Here is a 20,607-nt window from a genome sequence, read left to right on the forward strand (position 1 = left end):
TGGGCATGAAGATGGAGATAGCAATTTAATGCATTTGAATTTTGAATTAGAGGTTATCTTACTCTAGCTTGTTATAAAAGGGTAATTTCTGAAATACAGCAAAACTTGTTCTGTTTACAGCAAAATACCCAAAAGCACTAATGCAGTCCAGATGGCAAACTTCAATGTTGTTCAATTGCAAAATTAATTTTCAGTTAAAACTGCAAGAAGTTTTGAACCACTGTGTTTCTGAAGTACCTGATGGTATGAGTCAGAGTTTATCAATCAAAAGAAGGTAGGAAGTTGTCATTCCAATACCTTCTAATGGCTGTTCATCTTATGGTTGAGCTGCAAAATACCAGTTGAGAGAAACTCACTGAGTAAACTTTTGAGGAGCCGGGAGAAGTGCCACTGTAGTAAAAGGTTTATTATGAGAATATTTGAAGCAAATTTCATTATCTATCCAGAATGGAGTTTTGATTTTAGGGTTGGTTGGTTTTTCTTCTCATTTGTTTACAGACATGACAGCTGAATTTTTCTTTCCTGAGCCTGACCCATTTCTGTATTAACATTTACTGAAATAGTGACTAGAAATCCAAGTTTGCCTGTCTGTTATTTAAGTGCTGCTTTGGTTGGTTGTTGGGTTTTACTTGTTTTCCATGGTAGCACAGGAACTTCAGAAGCTTGTTTGGTTTCTGAGCTTCATTTTGGTTAACTCTGGCTTCTGAGCACAACTGATTTCGTCTTTAATGGTGTTCCCAAAAGATACTCAATAAATAAATGTGATATACAAATAGTATACTTAGCTGGTAATTGTGTTGATGGATTGTCAGCTGAAATATCCTTTAAAAGTTACTTTTTGTTTACAAATTGAACTTTTATTTAAAAGAAAAAAAAAAGGAAAAGTTGTGGCTGAGGGGTGTCTGAAGTGAGTAACAGGGGTATACCAGTACATCATTAATTTTCAAGAGTGTTCCTGTTCACTATGTGCATACTTAAATAGCATTGAATTTAAGAGTATGAGCCAGCATATTGCCCCCTAAAGTTACTGGCATGATTGTCACTTTCTAAAATGTAGTCATCTTGGTGAAACCTTAGAGTTGAAAGATGTTGCATAGCAAAGTGTATAGCATTTTAGAGTAGTAAGTCAGAAATGCTGTGTGAACTTAAATCTAGAACTACTCTTAGTCTTGAATGGACTGTAAATAAGACAAAAAACTGGAACCATGAATAAGAAAGAAAGTTGGTAAATGTAATCACATTTTGGATAGGCTCTTGAAGGTGGTATATTGGGGTCTTGTTTTGTTTTTTGAGTTTTTTTCCCTATCTTATTATTAAGTAAATAATAGTATCAGACAAGTGGTTGTTGTTCCTAATCAACAAAATTCTCAAACCATGTCTCTGACAGATAATCCAGCTGCAGGGTTTACAGGTGTGTGTGGGTAAGCATATGTGTGCAGTTGGTCAGGACTTGTGACTTAACTGCTACATCTACAAAGGACACACTCCTGATTCTCCTCAGGTCAGATCACTACGTAAGGTAGAATGCATCTGGCACTTTCTTGGTTTCTCCCCATGGCTGTTCTAGGTGAAGTGCTAGTTCGTCTGCTCTTCTGGTCACTTTTGCAGATCCTGTGCTGCTTTTCTCATCTTTGAAGTGTCCTTCTCGTGTGTGTTTGAGTTTTGGTGGATGGTGTGTCTGTCCAAAGATTGTTTCCTTCGTTGAGTACATCTCATTTATCAGACCCTTAAAAGCCATCCACGCAGCTTAGTGTAAAGTGTCATATCCCAAACCATTGTGGGTTTCTCACATCTTTGAAATCTTATGCATGTGGTTAGTAGGAAATAGAACCTGCAGGAATTTGTCCTGGCATGGGCATGGTGTCAACCGTGTTATGACGCCAAATGGAGCTTCTTGTAATCTCAGTTTTCAAATTTAGCTTTAGCAATTTCAATATTTATTTATTTTATTTTAATGTGGGATTGTTTTTCCTGTTCCTGCTGTGCTGTTTTATTTCAGGAGTGTTTTAAAATGTTCATTTCATAGTAGTTAAGGACGGTTAAAGGTTTAGAACAGTTGGCATGTAGATCTTGGTCAGCAGAATTTCTGTGGCTTAGCTGATATTAGGGTCTGACTTTCCTGACATAGTTTGCATGCAGTAGAGATTCACAGTTTTAGTGTAGCTTTTGAAAGTGTTATTATACTTTATAGAACACTTGAAAAATTATACCTTCTTGATAGCTGTTCCTGGGAATATGAGCAGAGGATAGTCTAAAATCATAACTGCATGTTCCTTACTTCCTTCATGCTCAGAATTTTTGTCTGAATTCCTGCTATGTGTCATACTTGCTTTCTGAGAGGAAAAACTGTGCAGTGTTCTAAGGAGGCTGGTTATATCTTGGACTACTTTGAGATGTGACTTATGTCTGTAAATCAGGTAGTTTCTTTATGACTGCTGTTTTCTACAGGGCACTGTAAAATAAGATTATTTAGAAAATAATCCATTTATGAACCATATGACACAAGTACTATGAGATTATTCTAAAGTCTATCCAATCTTGAAGTTCCTTGGCAGATTTGTCTCATATATTATGGTGCTCTTGATTTCAGTCTTCCATATTTCTGAGATTTAAACTCCAAAACTTAATTAAGTTAAAAGAATACAAAGACAGTTGTTAAAGGTGGACAAAACAACTAATACACTATTGTATTCTTAAAATGAATACAAATCTATGCAGGTATTAAGCTCATCATAGAAAAAGGCTTTTTAACAAAAAAGAAATACAGTGAAGTGTTCCATTTTCCACTATTATGTAATGTTGATATTGCAAAATTTTTGTTTGAAGGGCTACCATAACATAAGCATACAGTATACTGTTAGAAATTATCAATCACCTTAAAGAAGTGCAGCAACTGTCACTGAAAGGAAACAAGCAAACAGAGGATTTCAACTTCTGGTTTTGGTTTGGCTTTCATCCTGAAAATTAAATGTATCTGTTTGTACCAGTGTACTTTTCGTAGCATTTTTTAATAAGGTTGGGATTAAGGAGATCTTTTGCATCTAGCAATTTGGAAGTATATATTGTATATCATTTGCAGTTTGGGTCAAGTAGGAATTATCTTTGACATTGAAAAATAGTATCATAAACAGCAATTTTTAATATAAATTTAATTTATGCTATGTTTTACCAGCTGATGGAATTCCAAATTCTATATTTTGACTTTAATTGCAGGCTGATTTGGTGGTTGCCAGTGTGTGACTTTTGGTAGACACTTATTTTTTGAGACACTTCTCACTAAAAGGCTCATTCAGGGTTAATTTTGTGGATATTTTGGATATGCTACCTTATGTGAAAACACTGATTTGTAACAGAAGAGAAGAATGGAATAAATTGTTAAGTTTGCTTAGTAAGACATAACAGCAGAATCCTTATTATATGGATGCTCTGAAACGTCAGTTTGAGATTACGACTTCTAATTGCTCTCACATAATGCTAGTGTGTATGTGGACAAATTGCCATAGTCATTTGAGGAGCAGGAAAGGGGATATATTGCTGAAATTCTTGAAGTGTTGTGGTTGTTTTTTTTAAAAAAAAACTTGTATTACTGTATGTAGTTTTCAGCTCTCATAACGATGATGAGTTTTATCAGTTGTAATGTAATGATCAGTTTTTCTGCTCTATGCAAAATTTGAAATAGTCATTCTCCAGGGAGATTTTACAGTATCCTCTTAGAGTTGGCTGTGTTAATGTCATGAGTGAGCTCTCCTTGGGCACTACCTATAGTAATACCACAAAACAGAAACATTTTTAATATTTTAATACTATCATTTGCTTCAGGCTGTAGAGCTAATTTAATACGCAATCATAGTATCATTTTATAACTGACTATAAAGGTCTTTTTACAGCCTAAGATAACAATATTTTTGTTTTTCCTTACAAATTTGGTGTCAATACTGTATTTTCAGTTATTGCTGACAAACAATTTTTTGTGTGCTGAAGTACTGCAGTGTTTCTTGCAATAAGAATGATTTTAATTTTTTTTTAAGTCAGTATTTTTGGGTCTTGTGTGTTATGTGTTCAGCTGAAGAATAAAGGTCAATGACCACAGCAAACTGCTTACTAGATGCTTCTAGTTCTTAATGTTTGTATGGTGCTTTTAGCTCTCCTATAGTGGTGGTTGTTACAAAATGTTCCATGGAAATATTTAAAGATTTTGTTAGGTTTGTGATAGCATTTTCCTTGGTTAACATTAATTTGGAATTGTGGACAGATCTAATTTTTAAACATGATGTGCATGTGCTTTGAAAGAAATGCTTGTGTTCATCTGCTCTGACTTGAGCATGGTTTGTGACAGCATGGCTGGTTAGTTCTGTGAACATCCTAACATGTAGCTCCTTTCCTTTCATTGCTCTGTTAACATGAATATTTTCTAATACTTGTACGGGAGTCTACCAGTGGGAGTTGAAAGTACTTTTACAGTATTATGCTAAGGAAGTGCACCATTTTTATGTTTTTAATGAATGGTTGCACTGCCAATGTGCCTTTATCAACAGAGAGCTGAGATCCCACAGTAGAACAGGAAAGGTAGTTACAGCTTTAGGAGGAGAGGGATCTGTATGAAATTAGGTCGAGTAGACAGGAATTCTTTACTTAAAAAAATTACTGTGCAAGTGGAGTACTTCTGTGAGATTGTGTTGGCATAAGTGTGTGTGTGTGTGTATGTATGAGGGACTTAAATACAAGAGCAAATTCCTACATTTCACCTCATCAGTCTAGATCTTGTGAAAGCACAAAACCTCAAGTCAGTGTTACTTTCCAAAGGGTTTAAAATGTATTTTTAAGTGCTGCATGAACTTTGCTATATTTACTTTTGTAGCTGATTGGACACTGATCTATCAGTCTGTGAAAAAGGAGCTGCAGTCTTTCTGTATGAGGTTTCCTGGAGGCTTCATGTCCTAAGAAATAAACAATGAAGTTCCATCTGCAAATCTGCCTGAGTCTGGCATAGCCCCAGTTATTCACACACCTTCTTTCAGATGGTACTGCAGCAGTGCTTTTTAACTATCTGTACATGTGCTTGTAGCATGACTGACTAATGAAAATGTTGGTGAATACTGACTGGAATGAGTTAACGTGAATGGGATGATGCCTACTGCTAACTTGGCAACTGTCTGATGCTGTCGTGTGTAAACCTACTGTAATATTATAAAGGCCTGCATGGGGTTAGGTGCTCTGATGCAGAAATTTACCAGCTGTTTACTGTCACTGGCAACTACTGAATAGTAGGTAAATTGGCCGCTGGTGCTAGCCTGAGAACAAGCAAGAAGCAAACAGCCTGGCTACAGCAGCTGAAGCTCCAGTCTCTCATCCCAGTTCCTGCCCTTCCAGTCACTGGTCTTCAGCTGCTGCCTCATTTTATTGTGCTGTTAGTTTTGTAACATGACTGGATAGCAGTGTGGCTTGCAACACTGTTTCTCTGTTGTGATCTGTGCTGTGCTTCACCTTGGGAACAAGTGACAGTTCTTTCTAGTGAAGTGAAATCCTGTTGGGGTGCAGGCAGCTGCCAGAATGCCCTCGAGTGCCTGTACTCGTTCCCTCAGTTGAGAGTGTGGACAGCTTGTGTGCTGCACAACTGTTTTGCTTGGTAGCATTGAATGACACAGAATAGTTTACAAAAATGCTGTCAGTTTCTGCAAAAAAAAGTTTTTGAAAGTCTTCAGAACAGTTTTGGGCACAGCAATGCAGGTGGGTGACAGGCAGAGCTCCTCCAACTTTCCTCTTTTCCCCTGCAGCTTGCAGTGCACTGCTCTGCTCTCAGAAATTCATCAGTGCAGTCCTGTTAGGTATCACATAGAAATATGGGTTGCCAATAAAAATATCGATATTGCATCTATCCAATTATTAAAAGTTTTCTTCGTTTCTTCTTTAATAACCATGCTCTTGTCAGACTCCCTATTAATATCGGTGCAGTTCATCACTCTTCAGGGCATAATCTTGATTAGGTTTTAGGCTGCTGTCTTTATAAAATTATCAATACAGAAAATAATCTTTTAGACAATGGAGAGTGAAGAACATTTAAAATATCTTCCACCTTTTCACTGTGTAGGCTTCATATTTAGACAGACTGGCTTTCTTTCAGCAGCTTTAAACATACATTTTTGAGACAAAGCTCTGACCTTACCCCACTGACTTGGAAATCTTTATGGTACATATGTAGCCATCCATGTGCAAACCTTTGTGAAAACAAGATCTAAAGCTACAGGATCAAAAGACAGAATTGTTTTTCCTGTTATATAGTTTCTGTAGCATAGCTCAGGGTTAGGTATTACATTAATTCTGTTTAGTGTATGCTTCAGTGACTTGCTTTCTATCACAATGTTGTTATTCTGATGATGTATCACAAGAGAAGCTTATAGGGCAAATAAAAATCTCTTATGCCAGGTATTATTAAGGGATCACTAAAAAGTTCTTCAGGACTTGTGAGAAGCTGCCTTATTTACCTTCTCAAAAGCAGTAGTTGGTTGAGACACTCAGTTTCTCCTCATTGCTTGAGATAGCTGTACCAAAGCATTTCACTATCCTTTTTACAGCCGTTAAAGGCAACTGCTCATCTCTCTGCACTTAGGCAGAGCAAAGGACAAGATAATCCCCTTAGCCTGTTAAATGCTCCATCCCATCTGGTAGGTGATAATTGCATTGTAAGGGGGATTAGCACAGTGGGATATGCTTATAGTGTAATGAAAGCTTCACTACAAGTGTGAAAGTCAGCTGTGAATGCATTGGAGTACTTTGGGATCTTACATTTCCACATTTTTGTAAATACCATAAAATACAAGTTTCATGTGGGGAAGGTGTGCAGTACCTTTATATGCCTTCATATATGTGTAACAGATTAGAACTTGGTTTTGAGATATCAGTAGTCTAAGTATCTGAAACTCTTGTAGGACTAGTGGAATAGGCTTTTGTTTAGCTGAATGTTTTTTAGGGCAGTTCTATGGATGTAGCTGTATTAAATGCATCTCAAGTGTGTTGACTTCACTTTTACTCAACTCCTATGACTTTGAAATCAGGGGGTTGTTACTAGTATAGGACTATGCATATTATTAAATTCTGCTTAGAAATCTTTGCCAGTAAAAGTGAAATTTGAATAAGCCACACTGTGAGGAATATCAGAGTAATTTTGTGTTGGTGGAGATAAGAGGATTTCAAGCTGAAAGTAACTCTCCTTGCAGCCAACCAGAATAAATGTTTTGAAATTTCAGTTTCAAGCATGAACCTAAGGTATTGTAAAATGACTCTTACAATTTTTTTTTAAATTGATTAAATTTTTTTTTTCCCTTAAACTCACCTAATGCTCTCAGTAGTGAAGATAGTAAATCTTAGTGCTCAGAGCATTTCGTAAGCTAACTGTAACTTAGCTTCCTTACCTTTCAAGATGCTAAAGATCTCTTTGAAGGTATGTTATGCAGGGTGGTAGATCAGGGCTTGATACCATCCTGTTGGGTGCTCTCTCTCCAGTCTCCCCATATGGTACAGGAAGCTGGGTGAGTTGCTCAGTGCTGAGCAGTATGTGCCATGTTGCTGGTTTGAACATTAACCTCTTGAGTTAAAGCAGGACTTGGTTAGCCCACACAGTGCTGTTTCATAGCCAGGTAGCTTAGAAACTTAGCAGAGGTGTTTTTACACAAATAAGAGTCAGATGTATAAATATGCACTTCGTGTGGTAGATGCTTGAGCAGTGTTGTATGACCTTGCTGTGGGATTAAGTGTTCTAATGAATTAAGGTTCTGTGACCAGCTGCATGGTTGCTTTTTCTTTTGTTTCTGGGTCCTGACTTAGCTGCTCTGTGTGTGTGCGCCTGTGGGAGTAAGAGGACAATAAAATCTAGTGGGTTTTTTTATGGGCTATTTGCAGTAACTTTGCCAGTCTGTGGTGAGGTCTTTTGGGCATGGTTAAATTCAACCTCCTCTTAATCATGACTCAGGTGGAAAAGCTGTTTTCCAAAGTTGTGGTGATGAGACATGGGAGTGATTTCACAGATTTTTTTTTTCTTTTTAATTTTAGTTATTTCTTTTAAGATAGCTGAGCTCCAAAGAACATCCCTTAATTTTCTACTTTTAGTTTGGAAGTGTTTAACCTGAGGAGAGGAAAAATTGATACATTTACTAATGACATTCTGAATTTCAAATAAACCTAAGAGAAAGGTCATGGAACTCAAAACCCAAATAATAAAGTAACACCCCTCCAAGAAAATAAAGTGTGCACCCTCTCCCACCTCAGCCCTTTTGAAATACAGTTTCTGTCACATTAAGATCTCTCTTGAAAGAACCATTGCATTAGCAATATACATAAAATATTTTTAAAGAGGAATTTTCCAATGTTTAGAAACAGAACTTTTTAACAATCCTTAAATTTAAAATATATTCTGAGTATATAGCAGACCAAATGAAATATGATATATAATCGGTTTTGTTTTTATTTAGGTGACAAACAGCATGTTTGGTGCTTCAAGGAAGAAGTTTGTAGAGGGGGTTGATGGTGACTACCATGATGAGAATATGTACTACAGCCAATCATCGATGTTCCCACATCGGTCAGAAAAAGACGTAAGTTGAATAAATTCATTATTTCCTCTTTCAATAGGAAGATACTTTCAAGTACGTGACATAAATCTGAGGAAGGGCTTTATTTAGCTTGGAGCTCTGCATGAGTGGCAAGTGCTTTAATTTTAGTGAGTTTATACATGTAAACTTTAGCTGCCAGGGTTTATTTGTTTACACATTGTGTCTACAGTATTTTTGTTGTTTTGTATTTTGCATCTTCAACCATTTTTAAATTCTGAAAATACCTTGTGCAGCTTGTTTGACAGCTCAAGTGTAGCAATTCAGGTGTTTCTCCCATTTTTAGTGACAATGGGTTTGTGAAGTTACAAACCAAGTAATTCTTAAAATTTTTTTCCCTTGGTAATGCACTTGTACATTAGAACTGCAGTGGTATTACTGAAGCTCTGCTTATTATTAAAATAAATAAATTAACCGGTAAAATATTTCACTTCTATATGGAGTGGCCTGTAGTAATATATGAAAGACTGAAAGCATGACTTGAAGTTCATATCACCTGAATGTCAGTAATACCACCTCATGACAGGCTTGTGTTTAGTATGTGTAAGAAGCATATAGACTAGATTTTATTTTTAATTATAAAAGAATTCAAAAATGCCTTCATACTTTCAAAAACATGTCCTTGCTTCAAGTCTGGCCCCATGACTCTCCAGCAATACAGTTATTTAATAGCAGATGAGAATATATATAGTTGTGATAGACCTTGACCTATGTAAACATAAACATTTCCTATAGACTCATAGTTACCTAAATTTTAATCCAGATTTTCAAAGAGACAAAACAGTTTCAGACTAGAAGGCTTTTTAAAACAAAACAAAAAAAAATGCTTTCAATTTCAAATTGAAAATTCAAATTCAATTTGATAAGCTGTTTTGATGGGAAATATCAGGTGAGCCAGCAAAGGACTAAAGTGTAAAGAAAATTAAATAGGCTGCTTTTTCCTGTTTATTTCCATTACAGATGTATATGTACCACAGATGCACACAGACACAATAGAATATTTATGATGTTGAACATACTTTCTGTCAGCACTGAGTCAAACAGCTAGCTCTCAAAGCCAGTAGACACTATTTCTCCAAAGTGTTTCTTATCTAAAAAGGGAGATTTAGTATTTTTGAGGAGTCCCTGCCCATGGCAGGGGGTTGGAACTTGATGATCTTAAGGTCCTTTCCAACTGTAACTATTCTGTGATTCTGTGATTCTGTGATGCACTGAGGATGAAATTGTGGTGTAGTGAGAAAGGTAAAGTGAGATGAATGCTGTGCTGTACATTGTATGCAATGAAAGTAGATGCTTGTTGACACAGTGAATGTGTGTTTTAGTTGCCTACTCTTTCTGTAGGCAATGTTGCAGAAGTGGATCTTAGAATGGGACTTCGAGAGAAGGAAGGTGGGTGTTCCAGACACCGGGAATGATAAATGAGAAATCATGAAAGCTTGTGGGAGAAGTGGCCAAAACAGGGCATAGAAGCTCCTGTAGCTGGCAGAAGAGTGATGTCGTTCCAACAGGAACTGGAAGAGTAACTTTTTGCAGAAGTTTTATAAAGTTTGTTTCCAAATCCTTTTAAGGGCTTTATTTTTTTATTATTTTATTTTTTCCCATGTGGCTTCGCTGTTGACGACTACAACTTTGAGTTAATGCTTAAGGAATATTAAATCATTATATGCTATTGTAATATTTCTTAAAAAGTTGATCAAAATCTGTGGTTGTGACATTGATGTCTGCACACCTTTGATCACTTGTGTACAGCTAAATGTATATTCTGTATTACATGTTCCATTTGATATCTCATTTGGCTCATAGTTGATAAGTTGCAAAGGTGGTTGTATTCATATAGCTTCCAACCAACTTTGTGGCTTAGAAACCTTTTCTAATTGAAAATAACCATATTTTCTAGTAGTCTTTCAGCTGCAATTCTGCTAAAATATTGTTCTGTATTTGAGAACAGAATAAATATACTGTTATTATTTGGATAATACTTAGTATTGACAAAAATTATTGCTCAGAATTTTAGCTGAGAATTTATTAGCTAAGCTATTAAAGGCTAATGTTCAAAATTTGGATCCAGTTTTATGAACACCTGGGGTTTGAAAAACAATCAGCATACTTGAAACACTTTGTATCTTTGCCTTCACATTTATACTGGAATGGAGTAGGTGAATGTGAAGATAAAGGTGAAAGAAACTTTTGGGGAAAGGGAGTAGATCACTTTTGTATTCAGAAAACCCAACTGGTAATGAAAAGGTTAAAATTTAGGATAGACAATCTCTTTGTAAGCTTGCTGGAAAATGGCGAACTTTGTGCTTTTTTTTTTTAATATGGTAGCATTATCTAATCAAAGTGCAGCTTTACTGCAATTAAAATTATTATTCTCCTTCATTATCAGTTTGTTGTATGTCTTTATTAATTGCTGCTAAAAATAATGTGTTTTGCAGGTTTTAGCTACAAACTTGCAAAAAATAAAGGTTAATTTTTTCTCTATTGTGTCATACATACATACGGATCTTTTGTCCTTCGTTTATGCTTGATTTACCCGCTAGAGGTATTCAAGCTGAAATACAGTGGTTCTGAGGGAAGCCCTTTGTGAATGGCTCCTTTTGCATACTGCTCTTCAGGAAGGGCTAAAGCTTGCTTAGTATATATTCTCATAATGAACAGGACTAGGTGTTTTTATATTTTTCTCTTTGTTTAAGTGTTACTGATTCTGACCTTAAAAGTTACTATTCTCCAAGGAATTGTTGCTATACATGTGTATGTATACTCCAAGCAGAGGAACATACAGAATGGTGAAATCTTGCTAAAATTTAGAGTAAGGACTGTTAATGCAAGCATATTTTGTATAAACTTCAGAGCCTATTTTCACTTTATAGTAGAATTTCTGTCCTTGTCTTCAGATGTGATACAGCGGTGACTTGCACACAGTTTTTGGCTGTATTGGGAGCTTTTCAGCTTTCGACCTTGTTTTAACACCAAAGGTGGAGGTTTTACTATTTTTCAAATTATATTGGGAAATAATCCCTCACAAAATGAAAAAGGAATTAAAAACCTACCAAAAAAAGATGGGGGGGAGGGGAGCGGGGGGAATCAGTCCTTTCAATAAACAACTTTCATAGCACTTACTGATGTGGTATTCTTGTGACTTGTTGCTTTGGCTAACTTGGATTTTAAAAGAATTTCCTTTACACAAATGTGAAGTCAGCCAAGGCTGCTCAGGTCCTGTCTTAATTTTGAAGACTTTTTACAAGTGGAAAAAGTTGCAGCAAATAGTTTAGGATGTGTTATTTTTACTTCAGAGCCTCAGTGTAGCTAAAAACTAAAAGCTTTCTTTTAACTTCTCTTTTTTTCACTAGGGAATGCAGTTCTAGACAGTCAGGACTGATAATGGTAAATGAAATGGCAAAGTTGCATGTTACTCATGTGCACAAGTGCTTCCAAATACAGATGCTGTTTGGGTCTGTTGTTTTAGGCACAAAATTATCGTTCCTTAGATGAGAGTAGATCTTGCTCAAGCCATCTAATGCTTCCTTTTTACTAAATGAGTGGCTTTGCCTTGAGTCATCACAAACCTTGCTGTGCTAAGTAGGGAAGTGGAACAGGCTATATCCATGAATGCTGTCTATGAATTCTGCTGCACTTAGGATCTGTGTGTGATAACCAGGTCAATAATCCTTTGGCAAAGAAATAAGATATTTTATAAAACTTGCAGAAAATAGAACAGTGTAAGAAAATAGTTTAAGATTTGGCTTGAAACAAATGTAATCCTGTAACTTAAATTGACAATAAGATGCACAGTGTACCCACAAAATAATTACAGAGCTTATTTGTGGCAATTTTGTGCTGTTTGTGCACTCAGCAAAATCATTTTGAGGGCAAGACTACATGTATTTTTATTTGGATAGAGTGACAACTGTAGAAATCGGTATATCAAAGTTTTCATATACTTTTGAATCTCTTGTCTTCAAATGGGGGGCAGGGAAAAATTACAATAAGCTTTGAGAAAAGATGGGACCTCTTCAGTCTGAAATTATTTGATTTTTCATGTGTAAGAATACAAATGTTCTACAAGGTTTGACGAGTCAAGCCCAATCCATTGAAGATGCCTACATGGGAGCAGAACATCGGGGCATCATCTATTGTTCTGAAATGCAGTTCTAAATCTGACAGTAGAAAGACATGCTTCTTAGTGAAGATCTGCTCAAATTATGCAGAAAGTTAGGAGACCTTTTTCAGTAAACGCTATTTCTGTTTCTTGGTCCAGTGCTTTGTTGTTCACTTTCTCAATTGCTCAGCAGATAAAAAAATGCTCGCTGTAACATAATAATGAATCTTTGATTTTCACTTCTAATGGGTTGGTTTGCTGAGCATGTTCTCTTCTCTGAACAATCTTACTGTTGTAACTTAGCTGGACTTTCTCAGTTAAGACCTGATGTTCTTTTGCAGCTTAGTTCTTTCAAAATGGGTTTCTTATGAAGTCAAATGTATTTTAGCAACTGGGACAAGTAAGATCTAACCTGCAGATTAGGTTTGCCTCATTGCAACTATTAATCTAGCTGCCTGGTGCTACATTTCCTGCTGTAGGAGGTCCTCAAATTTGGATATTGAACACAGTGAAATGCCTTACCTTTTCAGAGAAGCATGTCTGTGATGGATCAGTCAGGTGTTTGTCATGAGGCAGTCGCATGAAGGCATCAGTGGGTTTGGCTTGTAATGGACATGGTGATGTCAATGCAACGAAGGGGTCAGAACCTGTTATTAAAGTGTTTTACTGTGAACTTCTATTAAAGTAATTTATAGACCTTTAGCAAACTCTCACTGGGTTTTCAAATATGTGGCCTTACAAAGAGGTGTTACTTCTACAAGAGATAAAACCATGTAACAAGACTTAGCTTACCATGGAGATAGAAATCCAGAATCTTGCTCAGTTTGGAACTAAACTAAATGTGGAAGGCTTTAGTCAGTCTTATGGAGACAGCATTGGCTTTAGGGTTGCCTAATACCATGTTGTTGCAGCTGGCTTGTTTACTTTCTAATGTTATTTTTTAAGGTTCTAAGGAAAACTATGGTATATTGTTTCCTAAGGCGTCTTGCTTGGCTTTTACCTGAGTCAGTGCATGAGAGTTTGTTAACTTAGTCATAATTTAACTTCAGATACTGCATGTTTAAGTATTTTAAGAATTCCCATGGAACCCTCTTGTATCAGGAGCAGTTGCAGCATTCACACTATTGCTGGCTGGCTGAATTGAGCTACTTTACATTAACGTAACTTGCCAAAGTCTGAATAGTTTCGATCTTGATCGTTTGTGGAGGAAAAAAAAAAGTAAGGCATGTTTTGGGAAGAAAATAGATCAGTCTGGAGACTGGATTGAGAGCAGCCCTGAGGAAAAGGATATGGGGGTTTTGGTTGATGACAGGCTTGACATGACCCAGCAGTGTGTGCTCACAGCCCTGAAACTTAGCCATACACCGCCCTGCATCAAAAGGAGCGTGACCAGCAGGTCAAGGGAGATGATCCTGCCCCTCTACTCTGCTCTCGTGACGCCCCACCTGGAATACTGCATCTGGGCCCCCAAGATAGGAGGGATGTGGAGTTGTTTGAGCAAGTCCAGAGGAGGCCACAGAGATGATCAGAGGCTGGAACACCTCTCCTGTGAAGACAGGGTGAGAGAGTTGGGGTTGTTCAACCTGGAGAAGAGACGGGTCCAGGGAGACCTTAGAGCAGCCCCCAGTACCTAAAGGGGGCCTAAAAGAAATCTGGAGAGGGACTTTTTACAAAAGCTTGTAGTGACAGGACAACGGAGAATTGCTTTAAACTGGCAGCTGGGAGATTATCTAATTAGAAAGCAGTTCTCGACTAGGAGGGTGTTGAGACTTTGGAACAGGTTGCTGAGAGAAGCTGTGGATGCCTTGTTCCTGGAACTATTGAAAGCCAGGTTAGATGGGGGCTTTGATCAACCTGGTCTAGTGAAAGGTTTCAGGGGGTTGGAACTGGATGATCTATAAGGTCCCTTCTACAAACCAGTCTGTGATTCCAATGTCTTTAATTATAAATGGCAAATGAATACTTTAGTATGCATTACTTTGCATGTAAACATACATGTAGATTTGACTGAATGGTGGGTTGCTTTGCCCTGCTTGCTTTCTGAAATACATGGCTCAAGCTTTTTTCTTTTGAAGTGTGGGTTGCAAACCAAGAGTTGCTTTTTACCTTTCCAGAGTGTGATTAAACATTCTTTGCATCTTTCAGTGAGTACACAGTATGGGTTTTTTTTTTTTTTTTTTTTTTTTTTTTTTTTTAAGAAAACAAAACCAAACTTTAAATTAATGAAAATTGGAATGCCATTAATGAAAACAGTTGGAAGCACTCGCAAGGGATGAGATTAGAAACAAACTGAGGGAGTTTTTGTGTTTTCATGCAGTTTACACTTTCAGAGCTTGTTGCCATTCTACCTATAGCTTGCGTTTTCATAGTAAAGTGTGAAGAAAGAACAAAAAGTTTAGAATGTGAAATGCAGCCTGGATGTGTTTATCAAATAAAACAATACAAGATAAACTAAATTTACTTAGAGAGGAAAAATGTGGTTTTGTATTCTGTCACACAGTTTGTAAAAAGTATATATCTGAGTTGGTTATTTCACATCACTTTCAGAAATTAATTTTGCAATTGATAACTGTAGTGTATAATTTTCACTATGATTGAGTTTGTATTTAGATTAATTTTATTTTAATAGAAAAACTAAATGACTGTGGCAGATGTTGTTTCTGTACTGCATCTAAAAGCTGTATTTTACTGCATCTCCATTTAAATCACCAACATATAATAGTTTTTGTGTGACAGCTTTAGCATTTGAAGTGGTTCTTTGGACCAGATTAATTCCATACATAAAATCATCTGCCTTTTCTAGAAGGGGGAGGTTATGGTTTCTTACACAATAACTCAATTCACTGAACATGCTTTATTGTAACATAAGTGGTTTATGTGCTCAAGAGTGTGGGTGGCTTTGGTTGTTTCATTTTGGGGTGTTTTCTTGGGGGTTGTTTTTAGGTTTTTCATATGCAACTGGTTATTTCATTGAAATATTTCCTTTATTGTCCTAGTTCTTGATTGCTTATGACATTTTTTGTAACAGCTTTCAGTGAGTTTTCAGTAATCTTTTGGCTTATTAATACACTGTACCATCAAACTGAATGTATCTGCACAGGGAGAATTTTATTTTAGAGTTTTACTTTAATAGCCGTGTTAACCTTACGTTAGTAGTGTCATTCAGCGGCAACATCTTGCCTTTTAAGATCTTGAGATACTGCTGACAACAACAGTGCCTTTCTGTCTCCTTGTGCTTCTGGTGCAACTGGTGCAGACCACCACAAGTGCAACTGATGGCAGACCACCACAACCATAACGATGAACTCCGAAAGTCTGAATAAGATTTCATTTATTTTTTTCAGTATTGTTTGAATTTATATTTCACAAATAATTTATATCAAAAACAATTTTTTCCTTTGAAAATAATACTCTGCAATAATAAGGCTTTCAAATGTCTCCACTCATCTCTGATTTTGAGATTTGGAAATATTTTCTTCTAACGTGGTAATTTTGTGAGCACTGTATTAAAAGGTAGTTTTTCATCCAGAGGAGGATTAATATTACTACTGAAAACCTGCCGAAGTAAAGAAAAATCTGTGTGGTTTTTCTATCTGTTATTTGCTATCTTGATTTATTATTATTTTTTACCTCAGTGTAACACTTTATTCTTTTCAGGCTAAGGGTCAGCTGTTTTATTATTAAATAATGCAGCACAGATGGCAGATACCAGAAATAAAGCAGTGCAAATACAAAATGATGCTGATGTTTGCATCTGTGAGAAACCCATCATTTATTGGGCCAGATATTATTCACAGGCTTACTTGCTTTTTCTAACACAGTTTGCTTTTAGGAGTTGACTTTGTGGCACTGGATTGATGTATTTTCACTTTGGCTTGCCTTGCATTTAAGGAAGTAGCTTTAAGCTATAACTGCGCAATGTAATAGCCTTGACAGAAGTGTTGCTTTACTGAGATTTCTTGGTGCCACCATGCAGAGGTGTGCTAGCACACCAGTTACAGTGACAGGCAGCTGTCCCTGCCCTAAGTTGAGACTTTGCTTGGGAAAGGCTGCTGGGTCTCTTCCCATTACCTCCCTCTACTTGCAGGTTTGTTTGCCAGTCTCCCCAGAGGGTTGTAAACTGCGTCAGTTTTGCACAGTTTAAGCAATTGCTGGTGATGTTTCCTTGAAGTTCTTGACACTCTTATATGAATTTAATTGCAGTAAACCCATCAAGAGGTAATGAAAGCAGTTGCAGTAAAATCTCATTCATCACTAGGCATAGGAAGTTGCCTGATAGCACATTGCAACTGAATGAATTTTGGTGTGGACCAGTCCAGAAAAATTGGGCCATCTTCTTTGATCATCAGTTGGTTTAAGTTTAGATGCAGAATCTTCCACGATCAGAACTGTTTGAGATTTATGAGTAAAATGGTGTTCACATTCTAGTTGACTGTCATCCACTTAGTTCTTCAGTATGCTAGTACTGATGATTGGTTCTTCCATACACTAGCAGAATAAAGTGCACCCTTCATGGTACACAAGGTCTTGAGTCGATTGAGTGTTATTAGTTATTGGTTTTTAAAAGTTGATATTGTACACATACTGCTAGGATATGCTGTTTGCTGGTTTAAGGCTTTTAATTAAGGCTTCTGGTACATTTTGTTTTTCAGAGGTTGCTACAGGTGTAATTTTTGGCATTTTTTTTTTTTAATAAAATAATGATCTTGCCAGCATCAAGAGGCTTTAGTCACCTTAAGGTTAGACTGGTTTAGTTTTTATTCAGGTTATCATGACCTTCGGCGATTTCCAGCCACCGTTGCAGGTTCAGCTCCTAGAGAGCTGTTACGTTTTGTGTGTTGTGTGGCTAGTAGTCCAGTCAGATAAAGATTGCAGAATGCCCAAAGGAACGTTTTTAATACTGCTGATATTGTGTGTCTTGAATCTTCGTTACCTCCGGTAGACCAAGTTTGAGTAGACTATAATAGTTGCCCAGACTTTGTGAATGCAGATAAAAGTCCTGTTAGGATAGGTTGAGGTTTTAGTTAATTTAGTTTTGTTGTTAACCTTGGTTATATGGAAATAATAATAGGAGAAAAAAAAAACCACAAAATTCAAACTGCCCCTTACTTGGCTGTGACACAAAAACCACTGGAGAGTGTTTTTTGGCATATTACAAAATAAGCTAGGAAGAGAACAAGTGAGATACCCATGCAGCATATTCCTTCTGCATGAAATTTCAGAAGTGATGCATTTAATCAGCTTGGAACAGATCCACAGAAATTTTCATTTATTTCTTCTTGTGAGTTGTTATCTGTTGTGGTCCAAGTATGTTTTGACTTTAACACTATTTGTTAGACTTACTGAATGTAATACTGGACCTTTATTATGGTTTTCAGTAACAATCTCTCTACAAGTCACTTTGCAATTAGCTTCTAATGTGAAAGCAAATGGCACAGTATATGTGACCTGCTTTGCAATATTTCAAAAGAAAATCCAATTTATAGTAAGCAGTGTTCATTAACTATTATTTGCCTTTCCTTTTAACTGTAGTCTAAAGTACTTAGCAGTAGAAAATCACATAGTAGTATAGAAGAGGTGGGATTCTTTTTCCTGTCTTTCAAGTAATTTAGTACCTCTTAGGTCTGGGTTATTTTTTTTTTTTAGTCCAAGTTAACATAAATAAAAGATTTTTATGCTGATGTTTGTACCATCTTCTGCTGATTCTATCACATGCCATCACAGCAATTTTTGAATGACCTGAGCAGCTGTTCTTACGGGACCTTCTTTTTGGCTTAACAGTTTTGTTTACCTGTCCCAAAGCTGTTAGTACTTTTTGACTGTTGGTTCTCTCTGTCTGGTTGGTTTGTGTTTGGTTTTTATTTCTGAAAGTGTTTCAGAACTTTTTTTTTTTCTCCATGCAGTTACAATTTGCCAAACCTTGCAGCATGCTCTGGGGTTTTCCAACTTGTTGAATGTTTTTTACTGTATCAGCTTGTTTTATCAATGTTTTAACAAACATCAGCTTGTTAGTTTGGGTGGGGAATGTGCTTTTGAAGTCTGTCTCTCAAGTGTCCCTGCTTCAGCATGCTTGGTTCATGTTGTAGAGCAGTCTGGGTGTGAATGAATTTGATTCCTTCTGGATCAAAACAGTTTGGAAGAGATGCTCCAGGAGTGCACCAGACATGTTCCATTCACTAACAGGCAATGACTCCATGGCATCAAGTGTCTTAGTCACAACTAACTTTAGTTAGAAATGATACAGTACGTGTGTTAGGCCCTCAGGGCCAACTTGTTTGTTTTACAGGTGCATTCCTCTCTGCCTGCATTACTTGCTAATGCAGATGTGGCTTGTGAACTTGGCTATGTAAGTGCTGAGCTGAAGCCGCTGGTAGTTATTTTAAGTGTTCTTTTTGTTCACAGCTAATTCTTTGCTAAGGAAGGAGAACTTTGGTCCAGTTTGGCATATATGTTAGGTTTGGGTTTGTATTTTTGTTTTTGTTGTTGTTTTTTGTTTGTTTTTGTTCTGCAGGAAGCAGGAAAAAAAAGTCTTAGTATTTCAGACCTCTTGTATATGCAAGCGTGGATGCCAATTGCTGTAGTTGCTTACTCTCAAATATATGCACTTTGCTCAAAATATGTATGAGCATGTAGTATTTTGGGGTGATATTTCTCACACGTTTTCTGATGGTCTGCAATAATTGCCTGCTATCATTTCTCTTCTCTGGCCTTCTGTATGTATCCAGAAAATCATAAATACTTTGTGGTTTACAGGCATGAATGCTACATTTGATATTTGGTGTCTATCCTGCACATTGTCTTTCTCATTTCTGCCATCTAGATTTGGCCCCATTATAGACAATTAGCATAGAATCATGGAATGGTTTGGGCTGGAAGGGCTGATGCAGTTTATAAGGTTTTTTGAGTTTTGCATCTGTCTGTTAAGTCAACAAAGCAGTTTGAAGTTTATTATAGGAAAAGTTATTTTGATTTGAATTCTTTACTCTCAAGTTGAAAAAGCTTGAAATCCCCTTAGGTGTAAGAATCCAGGCATTCCTTTCCTTGAAACTATCGTAAAATTCAGTCCAAGTCCAGACTACTGCACTAAACAAGTAGAATTTGCCTATGGGTTACTAAGTATGACTAGCATACAGGATTGTGAGCTGGAAGGATTAGGTCAACTAATAAATACCTCTTCTTGCTTCGAGTGATAATCAGCTATAGCTTATGTTGATGAATGTCTAATCCATTCTTTAAAAACATGCAGGGAGGGATGTTTCAGTGCTTAACTTTTCTTAAGATTGCAAAGGACTTTTTCCCCAAATATTCACCCTAAATCTCCCGTTTTCTCAAATTTATGAATGCCTTCTGTGGCAGCATGGAGAATGGAATCATAGAATCATTAGTTTATTCTTTTCCTTCTACAACAATGACTGGAAATCTGGCACTATGTCCCTACCACAGTTGCCTTCTTTTTGGAGTATGCAAACCCAAATCTCAATGTTTCTTCACAGATCATATTTTTATTTAGATCTTACTCTTCCCAAGAGCATCTTTAGTTTGTCACATTTCATGTGTCATGTCTGAAAGTTGACAAAGAAGGATTAATGGACACATTTGATGATCTGTGATGTCTCCAAAGTGGGCATAAATGAGCAGGAACAATTATTCATATATTACTTATTCATATGGTGTATACAAACCAGCTCTTAGGGCAGTACATTATAATTCTAACACTGGAATCTTATTTGAAGTTCATATCAGTTTCTATATACCTGCTACCTAGCATTCATTTCCCACCTTTTGCTATTGTAACTGATAACAGCAAGTGCAAAGTTTGATATTACTGCATTGAGCAGGGATTGCACTGCTTGTCTGATGCATGTTTTGCATGGGAAAATAACCCTACATCTGATTTAAATAACT

The 20,607-nt window shown here is 36.6% G+C and overlaps 1 protein-coding gene across 4 annotated transcripts in view; it reads left to right on the top strand.

Annotated features, from left to right (window-relative positions):
• CNOT2 (CCR4-NOT transcription complex subunit 2) overlaps nucleotides 1-20,607 on the top strand; it is a 90,863-nt gene that overhangs the window by 44,503 nt on the left and 25,753 nt on the right. For all 4 annotated transcript variants that reach the window (XM_031043267.2, XM_034062908.1, XM_034062909.1 and 1 more), the window contains one exon: nucleotides 8,466-8,588. In XM_031043267.2, the coding sequence (XP_030899127.1) occupies nucleotides 8,466-8,588 (123 nt within the window). The remainder of the gene's footprint in view (nucleotides 1-8,465; nucleotides 8,589-20,607) is intronic.

This window comes from Melopsittacus undulatus, chromosome 5 (assembly GCF_012275295.1).
Source record: "Melopsittacus undulatus isolate bMelUnd1 chromosome 5, bMelUnd1.mat.Z, whole genome shotgun sequence".
NCBI classification, from domain to species: domain Eukaryota; kingdom Metazoa; phylum Chordata; class Aves; order Psittaciformes; family Psittaculidae; genus Melopsittacus; species Melopsittacus undulatus.